General features: G+C 52.7%; 1 protein-coding gene across 5 annotated transcripts; it reads right to left on the bottom strand.

Moving 5' to 3' along the window:
- Positions 1-1,653: 1,653 nt before the first annotated feature.
- LOC138792193 (zinc finger protein 8-like) lies at positions 1,654-21,246 on the bottom strand. Of its 5 annotated transcripts, none has more exons than XM_069969319.1 (6): positions 21,191-21,246; positions 10,115-10,220; positions 8,228-8,299; positions 6,970-7,808; positions 4,955-5,122; positions 1,654-4,873 (listed from the first exon to the last, which is right to left on the bottom strand). In XM_069969319.1, the coding sequence occupies exons 1-6, from the start codon at positions 21,224-21,226 to the stop codon at positions 4,091-4,093; spliced, it is 2,004 nt and encodes a 667-aa protein (XP_069825420.1). In that variant the 5' UTR covers positions 21,227-21,246; the 3' UTR covers positions 1,654-4,090. The 5 variants fall into 5 exon arrangements, with proteins under 5 accessions (XP_069825420.1, XP_069825422.1, XP_069825423.1 ...); XM_069969321.1 differs by having other exon boundaries at positions 7,003-7,808; XM_069969322.1 differs by having other exon boundaries at positions 7,024-7,808.
- Positions 21,247-24,681: the final 3,435 nt, after the last annotated feature.

The raw sequence follows: 24,681 nt of genomic DNA, 5'->3' as shown, positions 1-24,681 counted from the left end.
TATGACATCACAGGCCTCCCGGGTCACTATGACATCACAGGCCTCCCCCCCCCATCACTATGACATCACAGGCCTCCCCATCACAGGCCTCTCCCATCACTATGACATCACAGGCCTCCCCCCCCCCCCATCACTATGACATCACAGGCCTCCCGGGTCACTATGACATCACAGGCCTCCCCATCACTATGACATCACAGGCCTCTCCCATCACTATGACATCACAGGCCTCTCCCATCACTATGACATCACAGGCCTCTCCCATCACTATGACATCACAGGCCTCCCCCATCACTGAGACACCACAGGCTTTACACCAAGATGCTATTACTCCAGCCTGACATCTAGTGGCCAATGTGCAAACAGCAACATTGTTTATTTTATATGGAAAGATACAAAATAACAAGTTCTTTGTAAGAAAAAAAAAAAAGTAAACTGTCCCTTTGTGATGATGGTGTCGGCTCTGGTGCCGTCCTCTCCGCAGAGTCCACACAGTCTGGATGATCCCATAGAGGTTGTCACCCTCCAGTAACCCTTCACTATCAGGACCCCAGTAATGACAGGATTTAGAGGGGTGTCTGAGGTTACTGTAAATAACAGCAGAGAGGGTAAGAAGTGAAGGATTATGGGTAGAGATGAGCGACCCTGGAGCAGCTGGAGTCCATCCGAACCCGAATGTTCGGCATTAGATTAGCGGGGGCTGCTGAACTTGGATAAAGCCCTAAGGGTGTCTGGAAAACATGGATACAGCCAATGACTATATCCAATAACTACAGCCAATAACTATATCCAATAACTACAGCCAATAACTATATCCAATAACTACAGCCAATAACTACAGCCAATAACTATATCCAATAACTACAGCCAATGACTATGTCCAATAACTACAGCCAATAACTACAGCCAATGACTATATCCAATAACTACAGCCAATAACTACAGCCAATGACTATATCCAATAACTACAGCCAACGACTATATCCAATAACTACAGCCAATAACTACAGCCAATGACTATGTCCAATAACTACAGCCAATGACTATATCCAATAACTATATCCAATAACTACAGCCAATGACTATATCCAATAACTACAGCCAATAACTACAGCCAATGACTATATCCAATAACTACAGCCAATAACTACAGCCAATGACTATATCCAATAACTACAGCCAATGACTATATCCAATAACTACAGCCAATAACTACAGCCAATGACTATATCCAATAACTACAGCCAATGACTATATCCAATAACTACAGCCAATAACTACAGCCAATGACTATATCCAATAACTACAGCCAATAACTACAGCCAATGACTATATCCAATAACTACAGCCAACGACTATATCCAATAACTACAGCCAATGACTATGTCCAATAACTACAGCCAATGACTATATCCAATAACTATATCCAATAACTACAGCCAATGACTATATCCAATAACTACAGCCAATGACTATATCCAATAACTATATCCAATAACTACAGCCAATGACTATATCCAATAACTACAGCCAATAACTACAGCCAATAACTACAGCCAATGACTATATCCAATAACTACAGCCAATAACTACAGCCAATGACTATATCCAATAACTACAGCCAATAACTACAGCCAATGACTATATCCAATAACTACAGCCAACGACTATATCCAATAACTACAGCCAATGACTATATCCAATAACTACAGCCAACGACTATATCCAATAACTACAGCCAATAACTACAGCCAATGACTATATCCAATAACTACAGCCAATGACTATATCCAATAACTACAGCCAATGACTATATCCAATAACTACAGCCAATGATTATATCCAATAACTACAGCCAATGACTATATCCATGATCTCCACATAGCCTCAGGGCTTTATCCAACTTCAGCAGCCACCGCTATCACATGCCGAACGCTCGGGTTCGGATGGACTCCAGCTGCTCCAGGGTCACTCATCTCTAATTATGGGGGATTAGTCCAGGAGGCGTTTCCCATCATCCCTCGTTCAGTCTACTAGTGTATCATGGAAGGCTGCTGGTGTATGATAGGACCCCCGTGAAGTGCTCTGCCCCTCCTGGCCTTCTACCTATTGGGGTTGGTGTATGATAGGACCCCCGTGGAGCGCTTGCTCTGCGTCCGGCCCCTCCTGGCCTTCTACCTGTTGGGGTTGGTGTATGATACATAGGACCCCCGTGGAGCGCTCCCTCAGCACCCGGCCCCTCCTGGTCTTCTACCTGTTGGGGTTGGTGATGTATGATACATAGGACCCCCGTGGAGCGCTCGCTCAGCACTCGGCCCCTCCTGGCCTTCTACCTGTTGGGGTTGGTGATGTATGATAGGACCCCCATGGAGCGCTTGCTCCACGCCTGGCCCCTCCTGGCCTTCTACCTGTTGGGGTTGGTGTATGATACATAGGACTCCCATGGAGCGCTCGCTCAGCACCCGGCCCCTCCTGGCCTTCTACCTGTTGGGATTGGTGATGTATGATACATAGGACCCCCGTGGAGCGCTCGCTCAGCACCCGGCCCCTTCTGGCCTTCTACCTGTTGGGATTGGTGATGTATGATAGGACCCCCATGGAGCGCTCACTCCACGCCTGGCCCCTCCTGGCCTTCTACCTGTTGGGGTTGGTGTATGATAGGACCCCCGTGGAGCGCTTGCTCTGCGTCCGGCCCCTCCTGGCCTTCTACCTGTTGGGGTTGGTGATGTATGATAGGACCCCCGTGGAGCACTCGCTCCACGCCTGGCCCCTCCTGGCCTTCTACCTGTTGGGGTTGGTGTATGATACATAGGACCCCCGTGGAGCGCTCCCTCAGCACCCGGCCCCTCCTGGCCTTCTACCTGTTGGGGTTGGTGATGTATGATACATAGGACCCCCGTGGAGCGCTCGCTCAGCACTCGGCCCCTTCTGGCCTTCTACCTGTTGGGGTTGGTGATGTATGATAGGACCCCCATGGAGCGCTTGCTCCACGCCTGGCCCCTCCTGGCCTTCTACCTGTTGGGGTTGGTGTATGATACATAGGACCCCCGTGGAGTGCTCTGCCCCTCCTGGCCTTCTACCTGTTGGTGATGTATGATACATAGGACCCCCATGGAGCGCTCGCTTAGCACCCGGCCCCTCCTGGCCTCCTTCCTGTTGGGGTTGGTGTATGATAGGACCCCCGTGGAGCGCTCGCTCAGCACCCGGCCCCTTCTGGCCTTCTACCTGTTGGGATTGGTGATGTATGATAGGACCCCCATGGAGCGCTCACTCCACGCCTGGCCCCTCCTGGCCTTCTACCTGTTGGGGTTGGTGTATGATAGGACCCCCGTGGAGCACTTGCTCTGCGTCCGGCCCCTCCTGGCCTTCTACCTGTTGGGGTTGGTGATGTATGATAGGACCCCCGTGGAGCGCTCGCTCCACGCCTGGCCCCTCCTGGCCTTCTACCTGTTGGGGTTGGTGTATGATACATAGGACCCCCGTGGAGCGCTCCCTCAGCACCCGGCCCCTCCTGGCCTTCTACCTGTTGGGGTTGGTGTATGATAGGACCCCCATAGAGCGCTCGCTCAGCACCCGGCCCCTCCTGGCCTCCTTCCTGTTGGTGATGTATGATAGGACCCCCATGGAGCGCTCGCTCAGCACCCGGACCCTCCTGGCCTCCTTCCTGTTGGGGTTGGTGTATGATAGGACCCCCATGGAGCGCTCGCTCAGCACCCGGCCCCTCCTGGCCTTCTACCTGTTGGGATTGGTGATGTATGATACATAGGACCCCCGTGGAGCGCTCGCTCAGCACCCGGCCCCTCCTGGCCTCCTTCCTGTTGGTGATGTATGATAGGACCCCCATGGAGCGCTCGCTCAGCACCCGGCCCCTCCTGGCCTCCTTCCTGTTGGTGTATGATAGGACCCCCATGGAGCGCTCGCTCAGCACCCGGCCCCTCCTGGCCTCCTTCCTGTTGGGGTTGGTGTATGATAGGACCCCCATGGAGCGCTCGCTCCACGCCCAGACCCTCCTGGCCTCCTTCCTGTTGGGGTTGGTGTATGATAGGACCCTCATGGAGCGCTCGCTCCACGCCCGGACCCTCCTGGCCTTCTACCTGTTGGGGTTGAGGAGTTGTATTTCGGGAGGTCCGGCCTGGGGGTGTTTGTCGCTCTTGCGGCGGGTGCGCAGTTGTTCGTTAAGTCTGTTGCGGATCTCGCTGTGATCGGATTTGCGCAGGTTGAAGTGGCGCTCCACCACGGCCATCACTCGCCTCTTCACGTTGAGCGGTATCCCCTGCCGCCCCCTCAGGCCGTCCAGGTTCACTCTGTTCACCCAACCCTTGTAGATGTCGAAGGGGACCAAAGCCCGGAAGACAAGTGCGGCAAACCTCCCCGGCTTCCCCGCGCTTCGGGCCAGGAGACTCCACTCCTTCTCAGGGGTAAGAGGCTGCAGGGGGATGTTGGGGAGCCGCTCCCCGATACGGCAGGAGTCATAGTCCTCGGGGCTCAGCTCTTCCTCCTCCTCCTCCTCCTCCCGTTTGATGGTGGTGCTGGGTAACATGTCGTCCTCCTCCTGGGGGGCGCTCTCATACATCCAGGACACCTGCTCTCGGCCGCACTGCAGGCTGCTCTCGGGGGACGCCCGGCTGGACTCCGTGGAGTGTCGGCTCCACACCGGGCAGGCGTTCTGCACAAAGATGGTGGATGGCGAGGGGCGATAGCCGCTGGGGGAGCAGAGCGATGCCACCATCTCCTTCAGCTCCTTCATCTCCTGGGCCATCTGCTCCATGGCCGATCTCATCAGGTCACGCTCGTGCTGAGCCTGCGCCACACTCCTGCGGAAACTTTTGAGCTCGCGGAGCATTTCCTGCTGCAGCCGGTTGGGCCTCTTGTTCTGTGTGACAGGAGAAGACAACATGGCTGATAACAGCGAGCACAGCGGGGGTGACGGGCACAGTTGCATGCTGGGAGTTACCTCAGTCTGGGTGCTCTGCTCCGTCCTGGTGACGGCCTCCGCTCCCGGCTTCTCCTCTTCCTCCTCGGATTTCACCGGATCAGCTGGTGGCATTAACCCCTGCAGGGCCGGGGAGCGTTCGCCGTACGGGAGCTCCGCCCTCCTCTCTGTATCCCACCGCAGGCCCAGCTGAAAGGAGAAGGAGTCACATGACTCTGACAGGATGCACAGGGCAGTGTCAGGGCATGCTGGGAGTTGTAGTAACAGCTAGAGGGATGCAGATTGGGAATCTCTGCAAAACTACAACTCCCAGTATGCCAACCCATGGCTCTCCAGCTGCTACAACTACAACTCCCAGCATTCCAACCCATGGCTCTCTGGCTGCTACAACTACAACTCCCAGCATTCCAATCCATGGCTCTCCAGCTGCTACAACTACAACTCCCAGCATTCCAACCTATGGCTCTCCAGCTGCTACAACTACAGCTCCCAGCATGAAAGCAGAATTGTAGTTTTGTTCCCTGTCAGGGCATGCTGGGAGTTGTAGTTTTGTTCCCTGTCAGGGCATGCTGGGAGTTGTAATTCTGTTCCCTGTCAGGGCATGCTGGGAGTTGTAGTTCTGTTCGCTGTCAGGGCATGCTGGGAGTTGTGGTTATATTTAGCTGTCAGGCATGCTGGGAGTTGTGGTTATATTTAGCTGTCAGGGCATGCTGGGAGTTGTAGTTACATTTAGCTGTCAGGGCATGCTGGGAGTTGTAGTTCTGTTCGCTGTCAGGGCATGCTGGGATTTGTGGTTATATTTAGCTGTCAGGGCATCCTGGAAATTGTAGTTTTTTAAGAACACTGTATTAGACCCTAAAGAGTTGATGGTATCATGTGATGTGCTGGCTGTGACCTGTCATGATGTCATGCAGTAGTCCCATGATGACATACAAGACAACATACAGGATATCATGTCCTTGTCCCTTTAAGGCCCAATTGTCACCCTGCGGCCCTACGGCTCTTGTCCATCGTGTCTGGACGGCTACAGCACTGATGCAGCAGGAAGCTCAGGATGAACGTAAGACAAGGGGGTGGTGGTGGTCGGTACCTCAGGGGTGGTGGTCAGTATCTCTTGGGTGGGCTTGGGGTTGGTCAGTACCTCTGGGGTGGGCTTGGGGTTGGTCAGTACCTCAGGGGTGGGCCTGGGGGGGGGGGGTATTCAGTAACTCTGAGGTGGGCTGACTGGGGGGGTTGCGGCCAGTACCTGTGGGGTGGGGTGGGCTCGGTATCTCAGGGGATGATGGTCAGTACCTCTAGGCTGGGCTTGGAGGTGGTGGTCAGTACCTCCGGGGTGGGCGGGGTGGTCAGTACCTTGGGGGTGGGCTTGGGGGTGGTCAGTACCTCCGGGGCGGGGGGGTGGTCAGTACCTTGGGGGTGGGCTTGGGGGTGGTCACTACCTCCGGGGTGGGCGGGGGGGGGGGGGGGGGGGGGGGGGGTCAGTACCTTGGGGGTGGGCTTGGGGGTGGTCACTACCTCCGGGGTGGGCGGGGGGGGGGGGTGGACAGTACCTTGGGGGTGGGCTTGGGGGTGGTCAGTACCTCCGGGGTGGGTTTGGTCAGTACCTCTGGGGTGGGTTTGGGGGTGGTGGTCAGTACCTCCGGGCTGGGCTTGGGGGTGGCGGTCAGTACCTCTGGGGTGGGCTGGGGCGGTCAGTACCTTGGGGTGGGCTTGGTACCTCTGGGGGTGGCGGTCAGTACCTTTGGGGTGGGCTCGGGGGTGGCAGTCAGTACCATTGGGGTGGGCTCGGAGGTGGCGGTCAGCACCTCTGGGGAAGGGTCGGCGGTGTTCAGTACCTCCGGGGTGGGTTTGGGGGTGGTGGTCAGTACCTCTGGGGTGGAGGACAGTACCTGTGGGGTGGGGTCAGTACCTCCGGGCTGGGGTGGTCAGTACCTTGGGGTGGGCTCGGTACCTCTGGGGGTGGTGGTCAGTACCTCTGGGATGGGATCGGAGGTGGTGGTCAGTACCTCTGGGGAAGGGTCGGAGGTGGTCAGTACCTCCGGGGTGGGCTCGGAGGTGGCGGTCAGTACCTCTGGGGTGGCGGTCAGTACCTCCGGGGTGGGCTCGGGGGTGGGCTGGGCGTTCCTCTCCATGAAGGTGGGGCTGCTGTGCGGGTTTTCTCCGCTGTGTTTCAGCAGGTGGCGCTGTAGAGACTTCTTGCGGATGAAGCGGTCCCAGCAGTAGGGGCACTGGTATGGCCGCTCGCCCGTGTGTCGCCTCATGTGTGCCACCAGGTCCGTCTTGCGGCTGAAGCTCTTAGGGCAGCAGGAGCAGTGAAAGGGCTTGTGGCCGGCGTGACTCCACAGGTGGGTGGTGAGGGTGGAGTTCTGCCGGAAGCTCCGCCCACACTGGTGACAGGTGTAGGGGCGGTCCTCGGTGTGCGTCCTGCGGTGGGCGGTCAGGTGCTGCTTCTTGGCGAAGGTCTTGGCACAGATGCTGCAGCGGTGCGGCCGGTCCTGGCAGCCGCCCATCTGGTGGGTCAGGAAGTCAATGAGGCGGCTCCAGCTCTCCCCGCACCGGTCGCAGGTGTGGAGCCTCTCTGGGGGGGCGGGGCCACACTCACTGAGGTCGAGAGATGGGGGTGGAGCACCATCAGGGTCGGGAGTCCTGGGCACTGACCCATCCTGGGCGGGGGGGTGACCTGGGGGGCTGGCAGCGCTCTTGGTGATTGGTTTAGATCTTCTTCTCCCTTCTGTCTTCTCCCCGGAGTTTCTTGTTACTAATCTCAAAGATCTTCTAGGGCTGAGGCCGGGACCGCCCCCCTGACCACACACTGCACCGAGGTCATCACCCCGCAGAGCATCACCACTGCCAGCTCCACTCACCATCCTGTCACCTGCCAAAGAGACCGCACAATGAGCCACATCAGGTCTCATCCTCCAGAGCTGCACTCACTATTCTGCTGTTACATCCTGTCTCATCCTCCAGAGCTGCACTCACTACTCTGCTGTTACATCATCTCTCATCCCCCAGAGCTGCACTCACTATCCTGCTGTTACATCGGGTCTCATCCTCCAGAGCTGCACTCACTACTCTGCTGTTACATCATCTCTCATCCCCCAGAGCTGCACTCACTATCCTGCTGTTACATCGGGTCTCATCCTCCTGAGCTGCACTCACTATTCTGCTGTTACATCATCTCTCATCCCCCAGAGCGGCACTCACTATCCTGCTGTTACATCGGGTCTCATCCTCCAGAGCTGCACTCTCTATTCTGCTGTATACAGTGTCTGATGCCAGGAGGTTATTACACACCTGCTGAGGTAACACAAGGCTCCTCCCCTTTCTCAATCTTCACCACAATCTCTGGAGATGATGCTGTAAGTCCTGTGTAAAGAGAAAGGAGTGAGGTCACAGTATGACATCACTGGATGTATCCCATTATAGGATGCTCGCCTCCACCATACTATGACATCAGAGCTGTGACATCACTGCAGCCCATACTGTATCACAGCTCTGCAAATCATAAATGAATGTATAACAACTGCACTCGACTCCAGAGTTCTTGCTTATTTTGCCATCTTTCATGTACAGCTTTTCAGAACCGATATGATGCATTCACACTAATCAGTATATACCCAATACATCACAGATCTATCACAGTGTGACATCACAGATCTATCACAGTGTGACATCACAGATCTATCCCAGTGTGACATCACAGATCTATCACAGTGTGACATCACAGATCTATCACAGTGTGACATCACAGATCTATCACAGTGTGACATCACAGATCTATCACAGTGTGACATCACAGATCTATCACACTGTGACATCACAAAGTGACATCACAAATCTATCACACTGTGACATCACAGACTTATGAAAGTAGAACTGACCATAACAAATTGCATATGACTGTATCACATGAATACACAGCAAGTTATAGCATAGCTGTTTCTCATATGACATCATTCTACTATGACATCACAGCTGTGTCTGTCTGTTACACATTTGCTCAGTTTCCTGTGTAGTTCTGCTCCCTGAAGCAGTAAAGCAAAGGAGATCCCCTCTCAATGCTGATGACATCATCAGGGCTGTTAATACTCAGCTGGTTCTGATGACATCATCAGGGTGTTACATAACCCCAGAGTGATCAGAGCTGTACCTCCTGGTTACAGGACCCTTGGACTGTTGGCTGATATCTGTATAGGGGTATATACTGCAGCTGACCTGACGACCTCACAGCTCCTTATATAGGGGTATATACTGCACCTGACCTGATGACCTCACAGCTCCTTATATAGGGGTATATACTGCAGATGACCTAACAACCTCACAGCTCCTTATTATAGGGATATATGCTGCACCTGACCTGACGACCTCACAGCTCCTTATATAGGGGTATATACTGCACCTGACCTGACGACCTCACAGCTCCTTATATAGGGGTATATACTGCAGATGACCTGACGACCTCACAGCTCCTTATAAAGGGGTATATACTGCACCTGACCTGACTACCTCACAGCTCCTTATATAGGGGTATATACTGCACCTGACCTGACTACCTCACAGCTCCTTATATAGGGGTATATACTGCAGCTGACCTGACGACCTCACAGCTCCTTATATAGGGGTATATACTGCAGCTGACCTGACGACCTCACAGCTCCTTATATAGGGGTATATACTGCACCTGACCTGACGACCTCACAGCTCCTTATAAAGGGGTATATACTGCACCTGACCTGACGACCTCACAGCTCCTTATATAGGGGTATATGCTGCAGATGACCTGACGACCTCACAGCTCCTTATTATAGGGATATATGCTGCACCTGACCTGACGACCTCACAGCTCCTTATATAGGGGTATATACTGCACCTGACCTGACTACCTCACAGCTCCTTATATAGGGGTATATACTGCACCTGACCTGACTACCTCACAGCTCCTTATAAAGGGGTATATACTGCAGATGACCTGACGACCTCACAGCTCCTTATATAGGGGTATATACTGCACCTGACCTGATGACCTCACAGCTCTTTATATAGGGGTATATACTGCAGATGACCTGATGACCTCACAGCTCCTTATATAGGGGTATATACTGCACCTGACCTGATGACCTCACAGCTCCTTATATAGGGGTATATACTGCAGATGACCTGATGACATCACAGCTTCCTTACCCAATGAGGAGAGTGTGAGATAGTTGTCAGTCATCACCTCCCGGGATAGATCCTTCTGCTGCGCCCGGAGCCCCCGACACTCCTCCTCCAGGAAGGTCAGCGACCCCTGAGCAACACAGAGAGAAAGGTCAGCGACCCCTGAGCAACACAGAGAGAAAGGTCAGCGACCCCTGAGCAACACAGAGAGAAAGGTCAGCGACCCCTGAGCAACACAGAGAGAAAGGTCAGCGACCCCTGAGCAACACAGAGAGAAAGGTCAGCGACCCCTGAGCAACACAGAGAGAAAGGTCAGCGACCCCTGAGCAACACAGAGAGAGAAAGGTCAGCGACCCCTGAGCAACACAGAGAGAGAAAGGTCAGCGACCCCTGAGCAACACAGAGAGAGAAAGGTCAGCGACCCCTGAGCAACACAGAGAGAGAAAGGTCAGCGACCCCTGAGCAACACAGAGAGAGAAAGGTCAGCGACCCCTGAGCAACACAGAGAGAGAAAGGTCAGCGACCCCTGAGCAACACAGAGAGAAAGGTCAGCGACCCCTGAGCAACACAGAGAGAAAGGTCAGCGACCCCTGAGCAACACAGAGAGAAAGGTCAGCGACCCCTGAGCAACACAGAGAGAAAGGTCAGCGACCCCTGAGAAACACAGAGAGAAAGGTCAGCGACCCCTGAGCAACACAGAGAGAAAGGTCAGCGACCCCTGAGCAACACAGAGAGAAAGGTCAGCGACCCCTGAGCAACACAGAGAGAAAGGTCAGCGACCCCTGAGCAACACAGAAAGGTCAGCGACCCCTGAGCAACACAGAGAGAAAGGTCAGCGACCCCTGAGCAACACAGAGAGAAAGGTCAGCGACCCCTGAGCAACACAGAGAGAAAGGTCAGCGACCCCTGAGCAACACAGAGAGAAAGGTCAGCGACCCCTGAGCAACACAGAGAGAAAGGTCAGCGACCCCTGAGCAACACAGAGAGAAAGGTCAGCGACCCCTGAGCAACACAGAGAGAAAGGTCAGCGACCCCTGAGCAACACAGAGAGAAAGGTCAGCGACCCCTGAGCAACACAGAGAGAAAGGTCAGCGACCCCTGAGCAACACAGAGAGAGAAAGGTCAGCGACCCCTGAGCAACACAGAGAGAGAAAGGTCAGCGACCCCTGAGCAACACAGAGAGAGAAAGGTCAGCGACCCCTGAGCAACACAGAGAGAAAGGTCAGCGACCCCTGAGCAACACAGAAAGGTCAGCGACCCCTGAGCAACACAGAGAGAAAGGTCAGCGACCCCTGAGCAACACAGAGAGAAAGGTCAGCGACCCCTGAGCAACACAGAGAGAAAGGTCAGCGACCCCTGAGCAACACAGAGAGAAAGGTCAGCGACCCCTGAGCAACACAGAGAGAAAGGTCAGCGACCCCTGAGCAACACAGAGAGAGAAAAGTCAGTGGGGTGGGGGTTAAGAATAGAGGGACGGGGCAGTGTAGTGTGTGAGAGGGCTCTATCACTATCTGGGGGGTCTCTATCACTATCTGGGGGGTCTTGTTATGTAGTTGGGGGTCTCTATCACTATCTGGGGGTCTTGTTATGTAGTTGGGGGTCTCTATCACTATCTGGGGGTCTTGTTATGTAGTTGGGGTCTCTATCACTATGTAGGGGTCTTGTTGTGTAGTTGGGGGTCTCTATCACTATCTGGGGGTCTTGTTATGTAGTTGGGGTCTCTATCACTATCTGGGGGGTCTTGTTGTGTAGTTGGGGGTCTCTATCACTATCTGGGGGTCTTGTTATGTAGTTGGGGTCTCTATCACTATGTAGGGGTCTTGTTGTGTAGTTGGGGGTCTCTATCACTATCTGGGGGGTCTTGTTATGTAGTTCGGGGTCTCTATCACTATCTGGGGGTCGTATTATGTAGATGGGGGTCTCTATCACTATCTGGGGGTCTTATGTAGATGGGGGGCTCTATCACTATTTGGGGGGTCTCTATCACTATCTGGGGGTCTTGTTATGTAGTTGGGGGTCTCTATCACTATCTGGGGGTCTTGTTATGTAGTTGGGGGTCTCTATCACTATCTGGGGGTCTTGTTATGTAGTTGGGGGTCTCTATCACTATCTGGGGGTCTTGTTATGTAGTTGGGGTCTCTATCACTATCTGGGGGTCTTGTTATGTAGTTGGGGGTCTCTATCACTATGTGGTGGTCTCTATCACTATCTGAGGGTCTTGTTATGTAGATGGGGGTCTCTATCACTATCTGGGGGGTCTTGTTATGTAGTTGGGGGTCTCTATCACTATCTGGGGGTCTTGTTATGTAGATGGGGGGCTCTATCACTATTTGGGGGGTCTCTATCACTATCTGGGGGTATTGTTATGTAGTTGGGGGTCTCTATCACTATCTGGGGGTCTTGTTATGTAGTTGGGGGTCTCTATCACTATCTGGGGGGTCTCTATCACTATCTGGGGGGTCTTGTTAGGTAGTTGGGGGTCTCTATCACTATCTGGGGGGTCGTGTTATGTAGTTGGGGTCTCTATCACTATCTGGGGGTCTTGTTATATAGTTGGGGGTCTCTATCACTATGTGGTGGTCTCTATCACTATCTTGGGGGTCGTGTTATGTAGTTGGGGTCTCTATCACTATCTGGGGGTCTTGTTATGTAGTTGGGGTCTCTATCACTATCTGGGGGGTCTCTATCACTATCTGGGGGGTCTCTATCACTATCAGGGGGGTCTTGTTAGGTAGTTGGGGGTCTCTATCACTATCTGGGGGGTCGTGTTATGTAGTTGGGGTCTCTATCACTATCTGGGGGTCTTGTTATATAGTTGGGGGTCTCTATCACTATGTGGTGGTCTCTATCACTATCTTGGGGGTCGTGTTATGTAGTTGGGGTCTCTATCACTATCTGGGGGTCTTGTTATGTAGTTGGGGTCTCTATCACTATCTTGGGGGTCTTGTTATGTAGTTGGGGTCTCTATCACTATCTGGAGGTCTTGTTATGTAGTTGGGGGTCTCTATCACTATCTGGGGGTCTTGTTATGTAGTTGGGGTCTCTATCACTATCTGGGGGTCTTGTTATGTAGTTGGGGTCTCTATCACTATCTTGGGGGTCTTGTTATGTAGTTGGGGGGCTCTATCACTATCTGGAGGTCTTGTTATGTAGTTGGGGGTCTCTATCACTATCTGGGGTCTCTATCACTATCTGGGGGGTCTTGTTATGTAGTTGGGGGTCTCTATCACTATCTGGGGGTCTTGTTATGTAGTTGAGGGTCTCTATCACTATCTGGGGGGTCTCTATCACTATCTTGGGGGTCTTGTTATGTAGTTGGGGGGCTCTATCACTATCTGGGGGTCTTGTTATGTAGTTGAGGGTCTCTATCACTATCTGGGGGGTCTCTATCACTATCTGGGGGTCTTGTTATGTAGTTGGGTGTAGGGATGCACGATGCACCGAAAAATCGATACCACTATCGATTTTCGGGGCAAAAAAACGGTTCGGTACCAGGATTTCCTGGTATCGATACTTTGTTAAACTACAAAATAGCGTAGTTTAACAGAGTATAGTGCAGAGAACATGACAGGCGGCTACCTGAGCGCCTGTCATGTTCTCTATGTGCCACCCCTGCAAACACAGACCTGGGACCCCGATCTTCCGCGCACCATGCTGCTGCCGCCGGCCGTTCCTGCCTCTCACATCGCCGCGGGGTCCCGGGTCAGTGTAGCATTACAGAGCAGCGTCGGCGGCAGGAGAGGGAAGAGAGAGGCTGAGAGCTGCACCGTCCGGGGGAGAAGGCTGGAGGTGGGGGAGGCGAGGAGGAGATCTGACAGGAGGTGGGTGGCTGTGAGGTAGGGGAGGTGAGGAGGAGATCTGACAGGAGGTGGGTGGCTGTGAGGTAGGGGAGGTGAGGAGGAGATCTGACAGGAGGTGGGTGGCTGTGAGGTGGGGGAGGTGAGGAGGAGATCTGACAGGAGGTGGGTGGCTGTGAGGTGGGGGAGGTGAGGAGGAGATCTGACAGGAGGTGGGTGGCTGTGAGGTGAGGAGGAGATCTGACAGGAGGTGGGTGGCTGTGAGGTGGGGGAGGTGAGGAGGAGATCTGACAGGAGGTGGGTGGCTGTGAGGTGGGGGAGGCGAGGAGGAGATCTGACAGGAGGTGGGTGGCTGTGAGGTGGGGGAGGCGAGGAGGAGATCTGACAGGAGGTGGGTGGCTGTGAGGTGGGGGAGGCGAGGAGGAGATCTGACAGGAGGTGGGTGGCTGTGAGGTGGGGGAGGCGAGGAGGAGATCTGACAGGAGGTGGGTGGCTGTGAGGTGGGGGAGGCGAGGAGGAGATCTGACAGGAGGTGGGTGGCTGTGAGGTGGGGGAGGCGAGGAGGAGATCTGACAGGAGGTGGGTGGCTGTGAGGTGGGGGAGGCGAGGAGGAGATCTGACAGGAGGTGGGTGGCTGTGAGGTGGGGGAGGTGAGGAGGAGATCTGACAGGAGGTGGGTGGCTGTGAGGTGAGGAGGAGATCTGACAGGAGGTGGGTGGCTGTGAGGTGGGGGAGGCGAGGAGGAGATCTGACAGGAGGTGGGTGGCTGTGAGGTGGGGGAGGCGAGGAGGAGATCTGACAGGAGGTGGGTGGCTGTGAGGTGGGAGCCGTCAGGACACTCCCGGGGCCGGCATCAGCAATGTGGGGGGTGAGCAAAAGGTCGGCCTGGCTGCAACTGGGAAGGGGGGAGGGGGGCGGTAGCCTGCACATTACTCTGCCGCCCGAATCCAGCTGGAATAGTGCAACTACAACCCCCATCATCCCTGATAGCTGAAGTGTATTACATAACTACAGTTCCCATCATCCCTGATAGCTGAAGTGTGTTACATGACTACAGCCCCCATCATCCCTGATAGCTGAAGTGTGTTACATGACTACAGCCCCCATCATCCCTGATAGCTGAAGTGTGTTACATGACTACAGCCCCCATCATCCCTGATAGCTGAAGTGTGTTACATGACTACAGTTCCCATCATCCCCCTGATAGCTGAAGTGTGTTACATGACTACAGCCCCCATCATCCCTGATAGCTGAAGTGTGTGTTACATGACTACAGTTCCCATCATCCCCCTGATAGCTGAAGTGTATTACATGCCTACAGCCCCCATCATCCCTGATAGCTGAAGTGTATTACATGACTACAGTTCCCATCATCCCTGATAGCTGAAGTGTTATTGTGCATATTATAAGATTATCACCTTCCTGATGACGCACGGTAAATGGTGCAAGCGGAGAAACCACCAAATTCACTACCACATAAAAACGTGCTACTAAATAAACTACAGATCGCCCCACAGCCATGCAGGCTAAGAGATAAAGTGTTAGGACTGAGAATAGGGCAATTTTTTAAAGAACATTTATTTTAAATAAGGCAAACTTTAGTTTTAAAATAATATGGTCCGTACGGGCGCATCTCTATTCTTGTGGGTTTTTTTAAATAAAATTTATTAAGTATCGAATTGGAATCGAGCTTTGAAAAAAAAAAAGTTGGTATTGGTATCGAACTCAAAATTCTGGTATTGTGACAACACTAGTTGGGGGACTATCACTATCTGGGGGGTCTTGTTATGTAGTTGGGGGTCTCTATCACTATCTGGGGGGTCTTGTTATGTAGTTGGGGGTCTCTATCACTATCTGGGGGGGTCTTGTTATGTAGTTGGGGGTCTCTATCACTATCTGGGGGGTCTTGTTATGTAGTTGGGGGTCTCTATCACTATCTGGGGGTCTCTATCACTATCTGGGGGGTCTCTATCACTATCTGGGGGGTCTTGTTATGTAGTTGGGGGTCTCTATCACTATCTGGGGGGTCTCTTATCACTATCTGGGGGTCGTGTTAGGTAGTTGGGGGTCTCTATCACTATCTGGGGGTCTTGTTATGTAGTTGGGGGTCTCTATTACTATCTGGGGGGTCTCATCACTATCTGGGGGTCGTGTTAGGTAGTTGGGGGTCTCTATCACTATCTGGGGGTCTTGTTATGTAGTTGGGGGTCTCTATCACTATCTGGGGGTCTTGTTATGTAGTTGGGGGTCTCTATCACTATCTGGGGGGTCTTGTTATGTAGTTGGGGGTAGGGCTGGGCGATTAATCGAATTAATTCGATTAATCGCCCAGACAGTTAGAATCTATTTTATTTTTTGTGAAAATCGTAAATTCGATTTTCACAAAAACTCATTGCGGGCGGCGCGGTAAAGTGTCGGGTCCGGAGAGAGTTGCAGGACGGCGCGGTGAGGTGCAGGGCCGGCGGTCAGGAGAGATGTGGTACCGGCGGCTCCAGCCTCTTCACAGAGCCGCGGCTGACCTCTCCCGCCCCTTACACGTTAGTGCCGCGCTGAGCTGCGTCCCGCTCTCTTCCTGTCACACGTGCAGGTCCTGTTCTGTGGAGGAGGCGGCAGGGATCGCAGCAGAAGGAGAGAACGTCGCTGCCCGCTGTACAGCTCCAGGACCCGCAGCGACGTTCTCTCCTTCTGCTGCGATCCCTGCCGCCTCCTCCACAGAACGGGACCTGCACGTGTGACAGGAAGAGAGCGGGACGCAGCTCAGCGCGGCACTAACGTGTAAGGGGCGGGAGAGGTCAGCCGCGGCTCTGTGAAGAGACTGGAGCCGCCGGTACCACATCTCTCCTGACCGCCGGCCCTGCACCTCACCGCGCCGTCCTGACACTTTACCACGCCTGCCTAGTCCCCCTCAGCTGCCCCATACCCCTCAGTGACCCCCAGCCTGCCTCATACCCCTCAGTGACCCCCAGCCTGCCCCATACCCCTCAGTGACCCTTAGCCTGCCTCATACCCCTCAGTGACCCCCAGCCTGCCTCATACCCCTCAGTGACCCCCAGCCTGCCCCATACCCCTCAGTGACCCTTAGCCTGCCCCATACCCCTCAGTGACCCCCAGCCTGCCCCATACCCCTCAGTGACCCTTAGCCTGCCCCATACCCCTCAGTGACCCCCAGCCTGCCTCATACCCCTCAGTGACCCCCAGCCTGCCTCATACCCCTCAGTGACCCCCAGCCTGCCTCATACCCCTCAGTGACCCCCAGCCTGCCCCATACCCCTCAGTGTCCCCTCAGCTGCCCCATACCCCTCAGTGACCCCCAGCCTGCCTCATACCCCTCAGTGACCCCCAGCCTGCCCCATACCCCTCAGTGACCCCCAGCCTGCCTCATACCCCTCAGTGACCCCCAGCCTGCCTCATACCCACTCAGTGACCCCCAGCCTGCCTCATACCCCTCAGTGACCCCCAGCCTGCCCCATACCCCTCAGTGTCCCCTCAGCTGCCCCATACCCCTCAGTGACCCCCAGCCTGCCCCATACCCCTCAGTGACCCTTAGCCTGCCCCATACCCCTCAGTGACCCCCAGCCTGCCTCATACCCCTCAGTGACCCCCAGCCTGCCTCATACCCCTCAGTGACACCCAGCCTGCCTCATACCCCTCAGTGACCCCCAGCCTGCCCCATACCCCTCAGTGACCCTTAGCCTGCTTCATACCCCTCAGTGACCCCCAGCCTGCCCCATACCCACTCAGTGACCCCCAGTCCACCCCATACCCCCTCAGTAGTACTACTACACCCATCATCTATACCTGTACTACTACCACACTCCTCATCTTTACCTGTACTACTACACCCCTTATCCACTATACCCTCACTACTACTCCCTACCTAGATGAAGGCACAAAGAAGATCGCCTATACTATATGGGGGCACAGAGTACATAGGGCACATATTTGGGAAAACTACTTATATGGGGCACACAATGTGTTTGTCTACTACATGGGGGCACAGGGGGAGCACTGTTACACTGGGAAACAATATAGTTGTCTCAAACGTCAATAAAATCGTATCTGATGCTGCAGGGAGAAAAATGTCCTATTTATTTAGCAAAAACAAAAAAATCGAGATTTAAATCGAGAATCGTCCAAAATTTTTTAAAAATCGAGATTTTATTTTTTGGCCATATCGCCCAGCCCTAGTTGGGGGTCTCTATCACTATCTAGGGGTCTTGTTATGTAGTTGGGGGTCTCTATCACTATCTGGGGGGTCTTGTTATGTAGTTGGGGGTCTCTATCACTATCTGGGGGTCTTGTTATGTAGTTGGGGGTCTATCACTATCTGGGGGTCTTGTTATGTAGTTGGGGGTCTCTATCACTATCTGGGGGTCTTATGTAGTTGGGGTCTCTATCACTATCTGGGGGGTCTTGTTATGTAGTTGGGGGTCTCTATCACTATCTGGGGGTCTTGTTATGTAGTTGGGGGTCTCTATCACTATCTGGGGGGTCTTGTTATGTAGTTGGGGGTCTCTATCACTATCTGGGGGGTCTTGTTATGTAGTTGGGGGTCTCTATCACTATCTGGGGGTCTTATGTAGTTGGGGTCTCTATCACTATCTGGGGGTCGTGTTATGTAGTTGGGGTCTCTATCACTATGTGGTGGTCTCTATCACTATCTGGGGGTCGTGTTATGTAGTTGGGGGTCTCTATCACTATCTGGGGGTCTTGTTATGTAGTTGGGGGTCTCTATCACTATCTGGGGGTCTTGTTATGTAGTTGGGGGTCTCTATCACTATCTGGGGGTCTTGTTATGTAGTTGGGGGTCTCTATCACTATCTGGGGGTCTTATGTAGTTGGGGTCTCTATCACTATCTGGGGGTCTTGTTATGTAGTTGGGGGTCTCTATCACTATCTGGGGGTCTTGTTATGTAGTTGGGGGTCTCTATCACTATCTGGGGGTCTTGTTATGTAGTTGGGGGTCTCTATCACTATCTGGGGGGTCTTGTTATGTAGTTGGGGGTCTCTATCACTATCTGGGGGGTCTCTTATCACTATCTGGGGGTCGTGTTGTGTAGTTGGGGGTCTCTATCACTATCTGGGGGTCGTGTTAGGTAGTTGGGGGTCTCTATCACTATCTGGGGGTCGTGTTGTGTAGTTGGGGGTCTTGTTATGTAGTTGGGGGTCTCTATCACTATCTGGGGGTCGTGTTGTGTAGTTGGGGGTCTTGTTATGTAGTTGGGGGTCTCTATCACTATCTGGGGGTCGTGTTAGGTAGTTGGGGGTCTCTATCACTATCTGGGGGGTCTTGTTATGTAGTTGGGGGTCTCTATCACTATCTGGGGTCTCTATCACTATCTGGGGGTCGTGTTGTGTAGTTGGGGGTCTCTATCACTATCTGGGGGTCGTGTTAGGTAGTTGAGGGTCTCTATCACTATCTGGGGGGTCTTGTTATGTAGTTGGGGGTCTCTATCACTATCTGGGGTCTCTATCACTATCTGGGGGTCTTGTTATGTAGTTGGGGGTCTCTATCACTATCTGGGGGGTCTTGTTATGTAGTTGGGGTCTCTATCACTATCTGGGGGGTCTTGTTATGTAGTTGGGGGTCTCTATCACTATCTGGGGGGTCTTGTTATGTAGTTGGGGGTCTCTATCACTATCTGGGGGGTCTTGTTATGTAGTTGGGGGTCTCTATCACTATCTGGGGGGTCTTGTTATGTAGTTGGGGGTCTCTATCACTATCTGGGGGGTCTTGTTATGTAGTTGGGGGTCTCTATCACTATCTGGGGGTCGTGTTGTGTAGTTGGGGGTCTCTATCACTATCTGGGGGTCGTGTTAGGTAGTTGGGGGTCTCTATCACTATCTGGGGGTCGTGTTGTGTAGTTGGGGGTCTTCTTATGTAGTTGGGGGTCTCTATCACTATCTGGGGGTCGTGTTGTGTAGTTGGGGGTCTTGTTATGTAGTTGGGGGTCTCTATCACTATCTGGGGGTCGTGTTATGTAGTTGGGGGTCTCTATCACTATCTGGGGGTCTTGTTATGTAGTTGGGGGTCTCTATCACTATCTGGGGGTCGTGTTGTGTAGTTGGGGGTCTCTATCACTATCTGGGGGTCGTGTTGTGTAGTTGGGGGTCTATCACTATCTGGGGGTCTTGTTATGTAGTTGGGGGTCTCTATCACTATCTGGGGGTCGTGTTATGTAGTTGGGGGTCTCTATCACTATCTGGGGGGTCTTGTTATGTAGTTGGGGGTCTCTATCACTATCTGGGGGTCGTGTTATGTAGTTGGGGGTCTCTATCACTATCTGGGGGTCGTGTTATGTAGTTGGGGGTCTCTATCACTATCTGGGGGTCTTGTTATGTAGTTGGGGGTCTCTATCACTATCTGGGGGTCGTGTTGTGTAGTTGGGGGTCTCTATCACTATCTGGGGGTCGTGTTGTGTAGTTGGGGGTCTATCACTATCTGGGGGTCTTGTTATGTAGTTGGGGGTCTCTATCACTATCTGGGGGTCGTGTTATGTAGTTGGGGGTCTATCACTATCTGGGGGTCGTGTTGTGTAGTTGGGGGTCTATCACTATCTGGGGGTCGTGTTATGTAGTTGGGGGTCTCTATCACTATCTGGGGGTCGTGTTATGTAGTTGGGGGTCTCTATCACTATCTGGGGGTCTTGTTATGTAGTTGGGGGTCTCTATCACTATCTGGGGGTCGTGTTATGTAGTTGGGGGTCTCTATCACTATCTGGGGGGTCTTGTTATGTAGTTGGGGGTCTCTATCACTATCTGGGGGTCGTGTTATGTAGTTGGGGGTCTCTATCACTATCTGGGGGGTCTTGTTATGTAGTTGGGGGTCTCTATCACTATCTGGGGGTCGTGTTGTGTAGTTGGGGGTCGTGTTGTGTAGTTGGGGGTCTCTATCACTATCTGGGGGGTCTCTATCACTATCTGGGGTCTCTATCACTATCTGGGGGGTCTTGTTATGTAGTTGGGGGTCTCTATCACTATCTGGGGGTCGTGTTAGGTAGTTGGGGGTCTCTATCACTATCTGGGGGTCGTGTTGTGTAGTTGGGGGTCGTGTTGTGTAGTTGGGGTCTCACTATCCGGAGGTTCCGTCACATTACCTGGGGGGGCACAGTCTGTGCACAGGGGCGGATGAGGCGGTATTTGGGGGTGTCGTGCAGCGGGATTTGCGGGGCGTTTATCATTCCCAGTAATGCCTTGCGGCCGGAAGAGCTCCGGAGCGGCCCATGTGTGTGGCCGCGGCGGGGGTGGACCGTACCATGCACGGGTGAGTGTTGTGTGTAATGTCGGCCGCTCCCGCACTCACCTCTCCCCTCGTCCCAGCCGCTCCGCGCCCTGCCATGCCCACCGTGACCACTAGATGTCACTGCGCCGCCGGTCTCGTTGACGTCACGGTCGCTTTTCTGCCATTGGTCAGTTTGTGGACACATGTTCTGCTCTACCAGCAGGGGGCGATGATGGAGAGCGCTGATGACGTCAGAAGGTTCGGGCTAAGTTTCCCTAGACGTCACTTCTGTGTGATGATTCGGATTTACAGGCACGATGCAGTGACGTCATTGTTCTCCGGCCACGTCACAAGCATGTGACCAGCACGGGACTTCAGGGGAAGGAAAAGAAACCTGGGAATTCAGGGGTTAAACTCTCAACACCCCCCTCCCCCCTGTAAGCTCCCGGGATCAGGGATATCCTCCTCATAGACTGTAAGCTCCTGGGATCAGGGATATCCTCCTCCTCCTCATAGACTGTAAGCTCCTGGGATCAGGGATATCCTCCTCCTCCTCATAGACTGTAAGCTCCTGGGATCAGGGATATCCTCCTCCTCCTCATAGACTGTAAGCTCCTGGGATCAGGGATATCCTCCTCCTCCTCCTCCTCATAGACTGTAAGCTCCTGGGATCAGGGATATCCTCCTCCTCATAGACTGTAAGCTCCTGGGATCAGGGATATCCTCCTCCTCCTCATAGACTGTAAGCTCCCGGGATCAGGGATATCCTCCTCCTCCTCCTCCTCCTCATAGACTAAGCTTCTGGGATCAGGGATATCCTCCTCCTCCTCATAGACTAAGCTTCTGGGATCAGGGATATCCTCCTCCTCCTCATAGACTGTAAGCTCCTGGGATCAGGGATATCCTCCTCCTCATAGACTGTAAGCTCCTGGGATCAGGGATATCCTCCTCCTCCTCCTCATAGACTGTAAGCTCCTGGGATCGGGGATATCCTCCTCCTCCTCATAGACTGTAAGCTCCTGGGATCAGGGATATCCTCCTCCTCCTCATAGACTGTAAGCTCCTGGGATCAGGGATATCCTCCTCCTCATAGACTGTAAGCTCCTGGGATCAGGGATATCCTCCTCCTCCTCCTCATAGACTGTAAGCTCCCCGGATCAGGGATATCCTCCTCCTCCTCCTCATAGACTGTAAGCTCCTGGGATCAGGGATATCCTCCTCCTCCTCATAGACTGTAAGCTCCTGGGATCAGGGATATCCTCCTCCTCCTCATAGACTGTAAGCTCCTGGGATCAGTGATATCCTCCTCCTCCTCATAGACTGTAAGCTCCTGGGATCAGTGATATCCTCCTCCTCCTCATAGACTGTAAGCTCCTGGGATCAGGGATATCCTCCTCCTCCTCATAGACTGTAAGCTCCTGGGATCAGGGATATCCTCCTCCTCATAGACTGTAAGCTCCTGGGATCAGGGATATCCTCCTCCTCATAGACTGTAAGCTCCTGGGATCAGGGATATCCTCCTCCTCCTCATAGACTGTAAGCTCCTGGGATCAGGGATATCCTCCTCCTCATAGACTGTAAGCTCCTGGGATCAGGGATATTCTCCTCCTCATAGACTGTAAGCTCCTGGGATCAGGGATATCCTCCTCCTCCTCATAGACTGTAAGCTCCTGGGATCAGGGATATCCTCCTCCTCCTCCTCATAGACTGTAAGCTCCTGGGATCAGGGATATCCTCCTCCTCATAGACTGTAAGCTCCTGGGATCAGGGATATCCTCCTCCTCCTCCTCATAGAATATAAGCAGGGCCGCCATCAGGAATTTCGGGGCCCCATACAACCAAAGTGTCTGGCCCCCCCACATTAATAAAAACAAAAATAGTGTGTTGGCCCCACGCCTTGCTGGGAGGAATAATTTGGTTCCGATCAATTCTAGAGAACTGGCTCATATTCCCCATTTTCCCCAGTGGTATAAAATGTAACCTCTGTTATACAGTTATACAATTATAGAAACTAAATGTGAACAAGGTGCAATGTAAATGTCCCCATACAGACACTTACTTGTATAGCTGCCTCTTGTGCTCTGTATGCAGTGCATTATATTCACCCCTGCAACGTACAATTTATAGCGTGTCTACAAGCCCAGCGGGGCTCATTATGATGGAGACTAAAACTTATACAAGAGTGGGGTAGGGGTTCCCCTGTATTCAGAATGCTGTTGAGTGCTAGGCAATGCCCCGTCTGGGATTATTGAATTTCGAGGGTCTGGTGGGCTGTGTGATTTGTATATGTTCACCAATATCCCCTCCCCGGTATGCTCACTAACATAGAATATGTTGATAAGGCTAATATAATGAGGCTGTTCCATGTTAGTGAGCATATACAAATCACCCCCCCCCCAGGCAGACTGGTTTAGCTCACCCAAGCCAGTGATAGCGAAAACATGGCGGTGAGAACGCTTTCTAGGAGATCCTGTTTGTGCAGCAGAGGTGTCTTTATCCTGCTCTGCATAGACCCTCGAAATTCAATAATCCCAGACGGGGCATTGCCGAGCACTCAACAGCATTCTGAATACAGGGGAACCCCTACCCCACTCCTGTATAAGTTTTAGTCTCCATCATAATGAGCCCCGCTGGGCTTGTAGACACGCTATAGATTGTACGTTGCAGGGGTGAATATAATGCACTGCATACAGAGCACAAGAGGCAGCTATACAAGTAAGTGTCTATTTGAATTGCACCTTGTTCACATTTAGGTTCTACAATTTTATAACTGTATAACAGAGGTTACATTTTAAGCCACTGGGGAAAATGGGGAATATGAGCCAGTTCTCTAGGATTTATCTCACACACAGACACCAGCACACATGTATACAGACACCAGCACACATGTATACAGACATACAGACACCAGCACACATGTATACAGACATACAGACACCAGCACACATGTATACAGACATACAGACACCAGCACACATGTATACACACATACAGACACCAGCACACATGTATACAGACACCAGCACACATGTATACACACATACAGACACCAGCACACATGTATACAGACACCAGCACACATGTATACAGACACCAGCACACATGTATACAGACACCAGCACACATGTATACAGACATACAGACACCAGCACACATGTATACACACATACAGACACCAGCACACATGTATACAGACACCAGCACATATGTATACAGACACCAGCACACCAGGGCACGATGAAGTTTGAACTTCTGCAACCTGGAGAAATCACCTGCAGTCCTATGTAACACCACATAACACAGTGGTATCTCTGAGTACAGATAATGTAGATGTCACCTGAAGTCCTATGTAACAGCACAGATAACACAGTGATATCTCTGAGTACAGATAATTTAGTAGCTGTCACCTGCAGTCCTATGTAACACCACAGATAACACAGTGATATCTCTGAGTACAGATAATGTAGTAGTCACCTGCAGTCCTATGTAACACCACAGATAACACAGTGATATCTCTGAGTACAGATAATGTAGTAGTCACCTGCAGTCCTATGTAACAGCACAGATAACAC

The sequence above is a fragment of the Dendropsophus ebraccatus genome, chromosome 5 (genome assembly GCF_027789765.1).
Source record: "Dendropsophus ebraccatus isolate aDenEbr1 chromosome 5, aDenEbr1.pat, whole genome shotgun sequence".
Classification (NCBI taxonomy): domain Eukaryota; kingdom Metazoa; phylum Chordata; class Amphibia; order Anura; family Hylidae; genus Dendropsophus; species Dendropsophus ebraccatus.
Note: the sequence above shows the minus strand (reverse complement) of the source record. Positions and strands in the feature narration are given on the sequence as shown.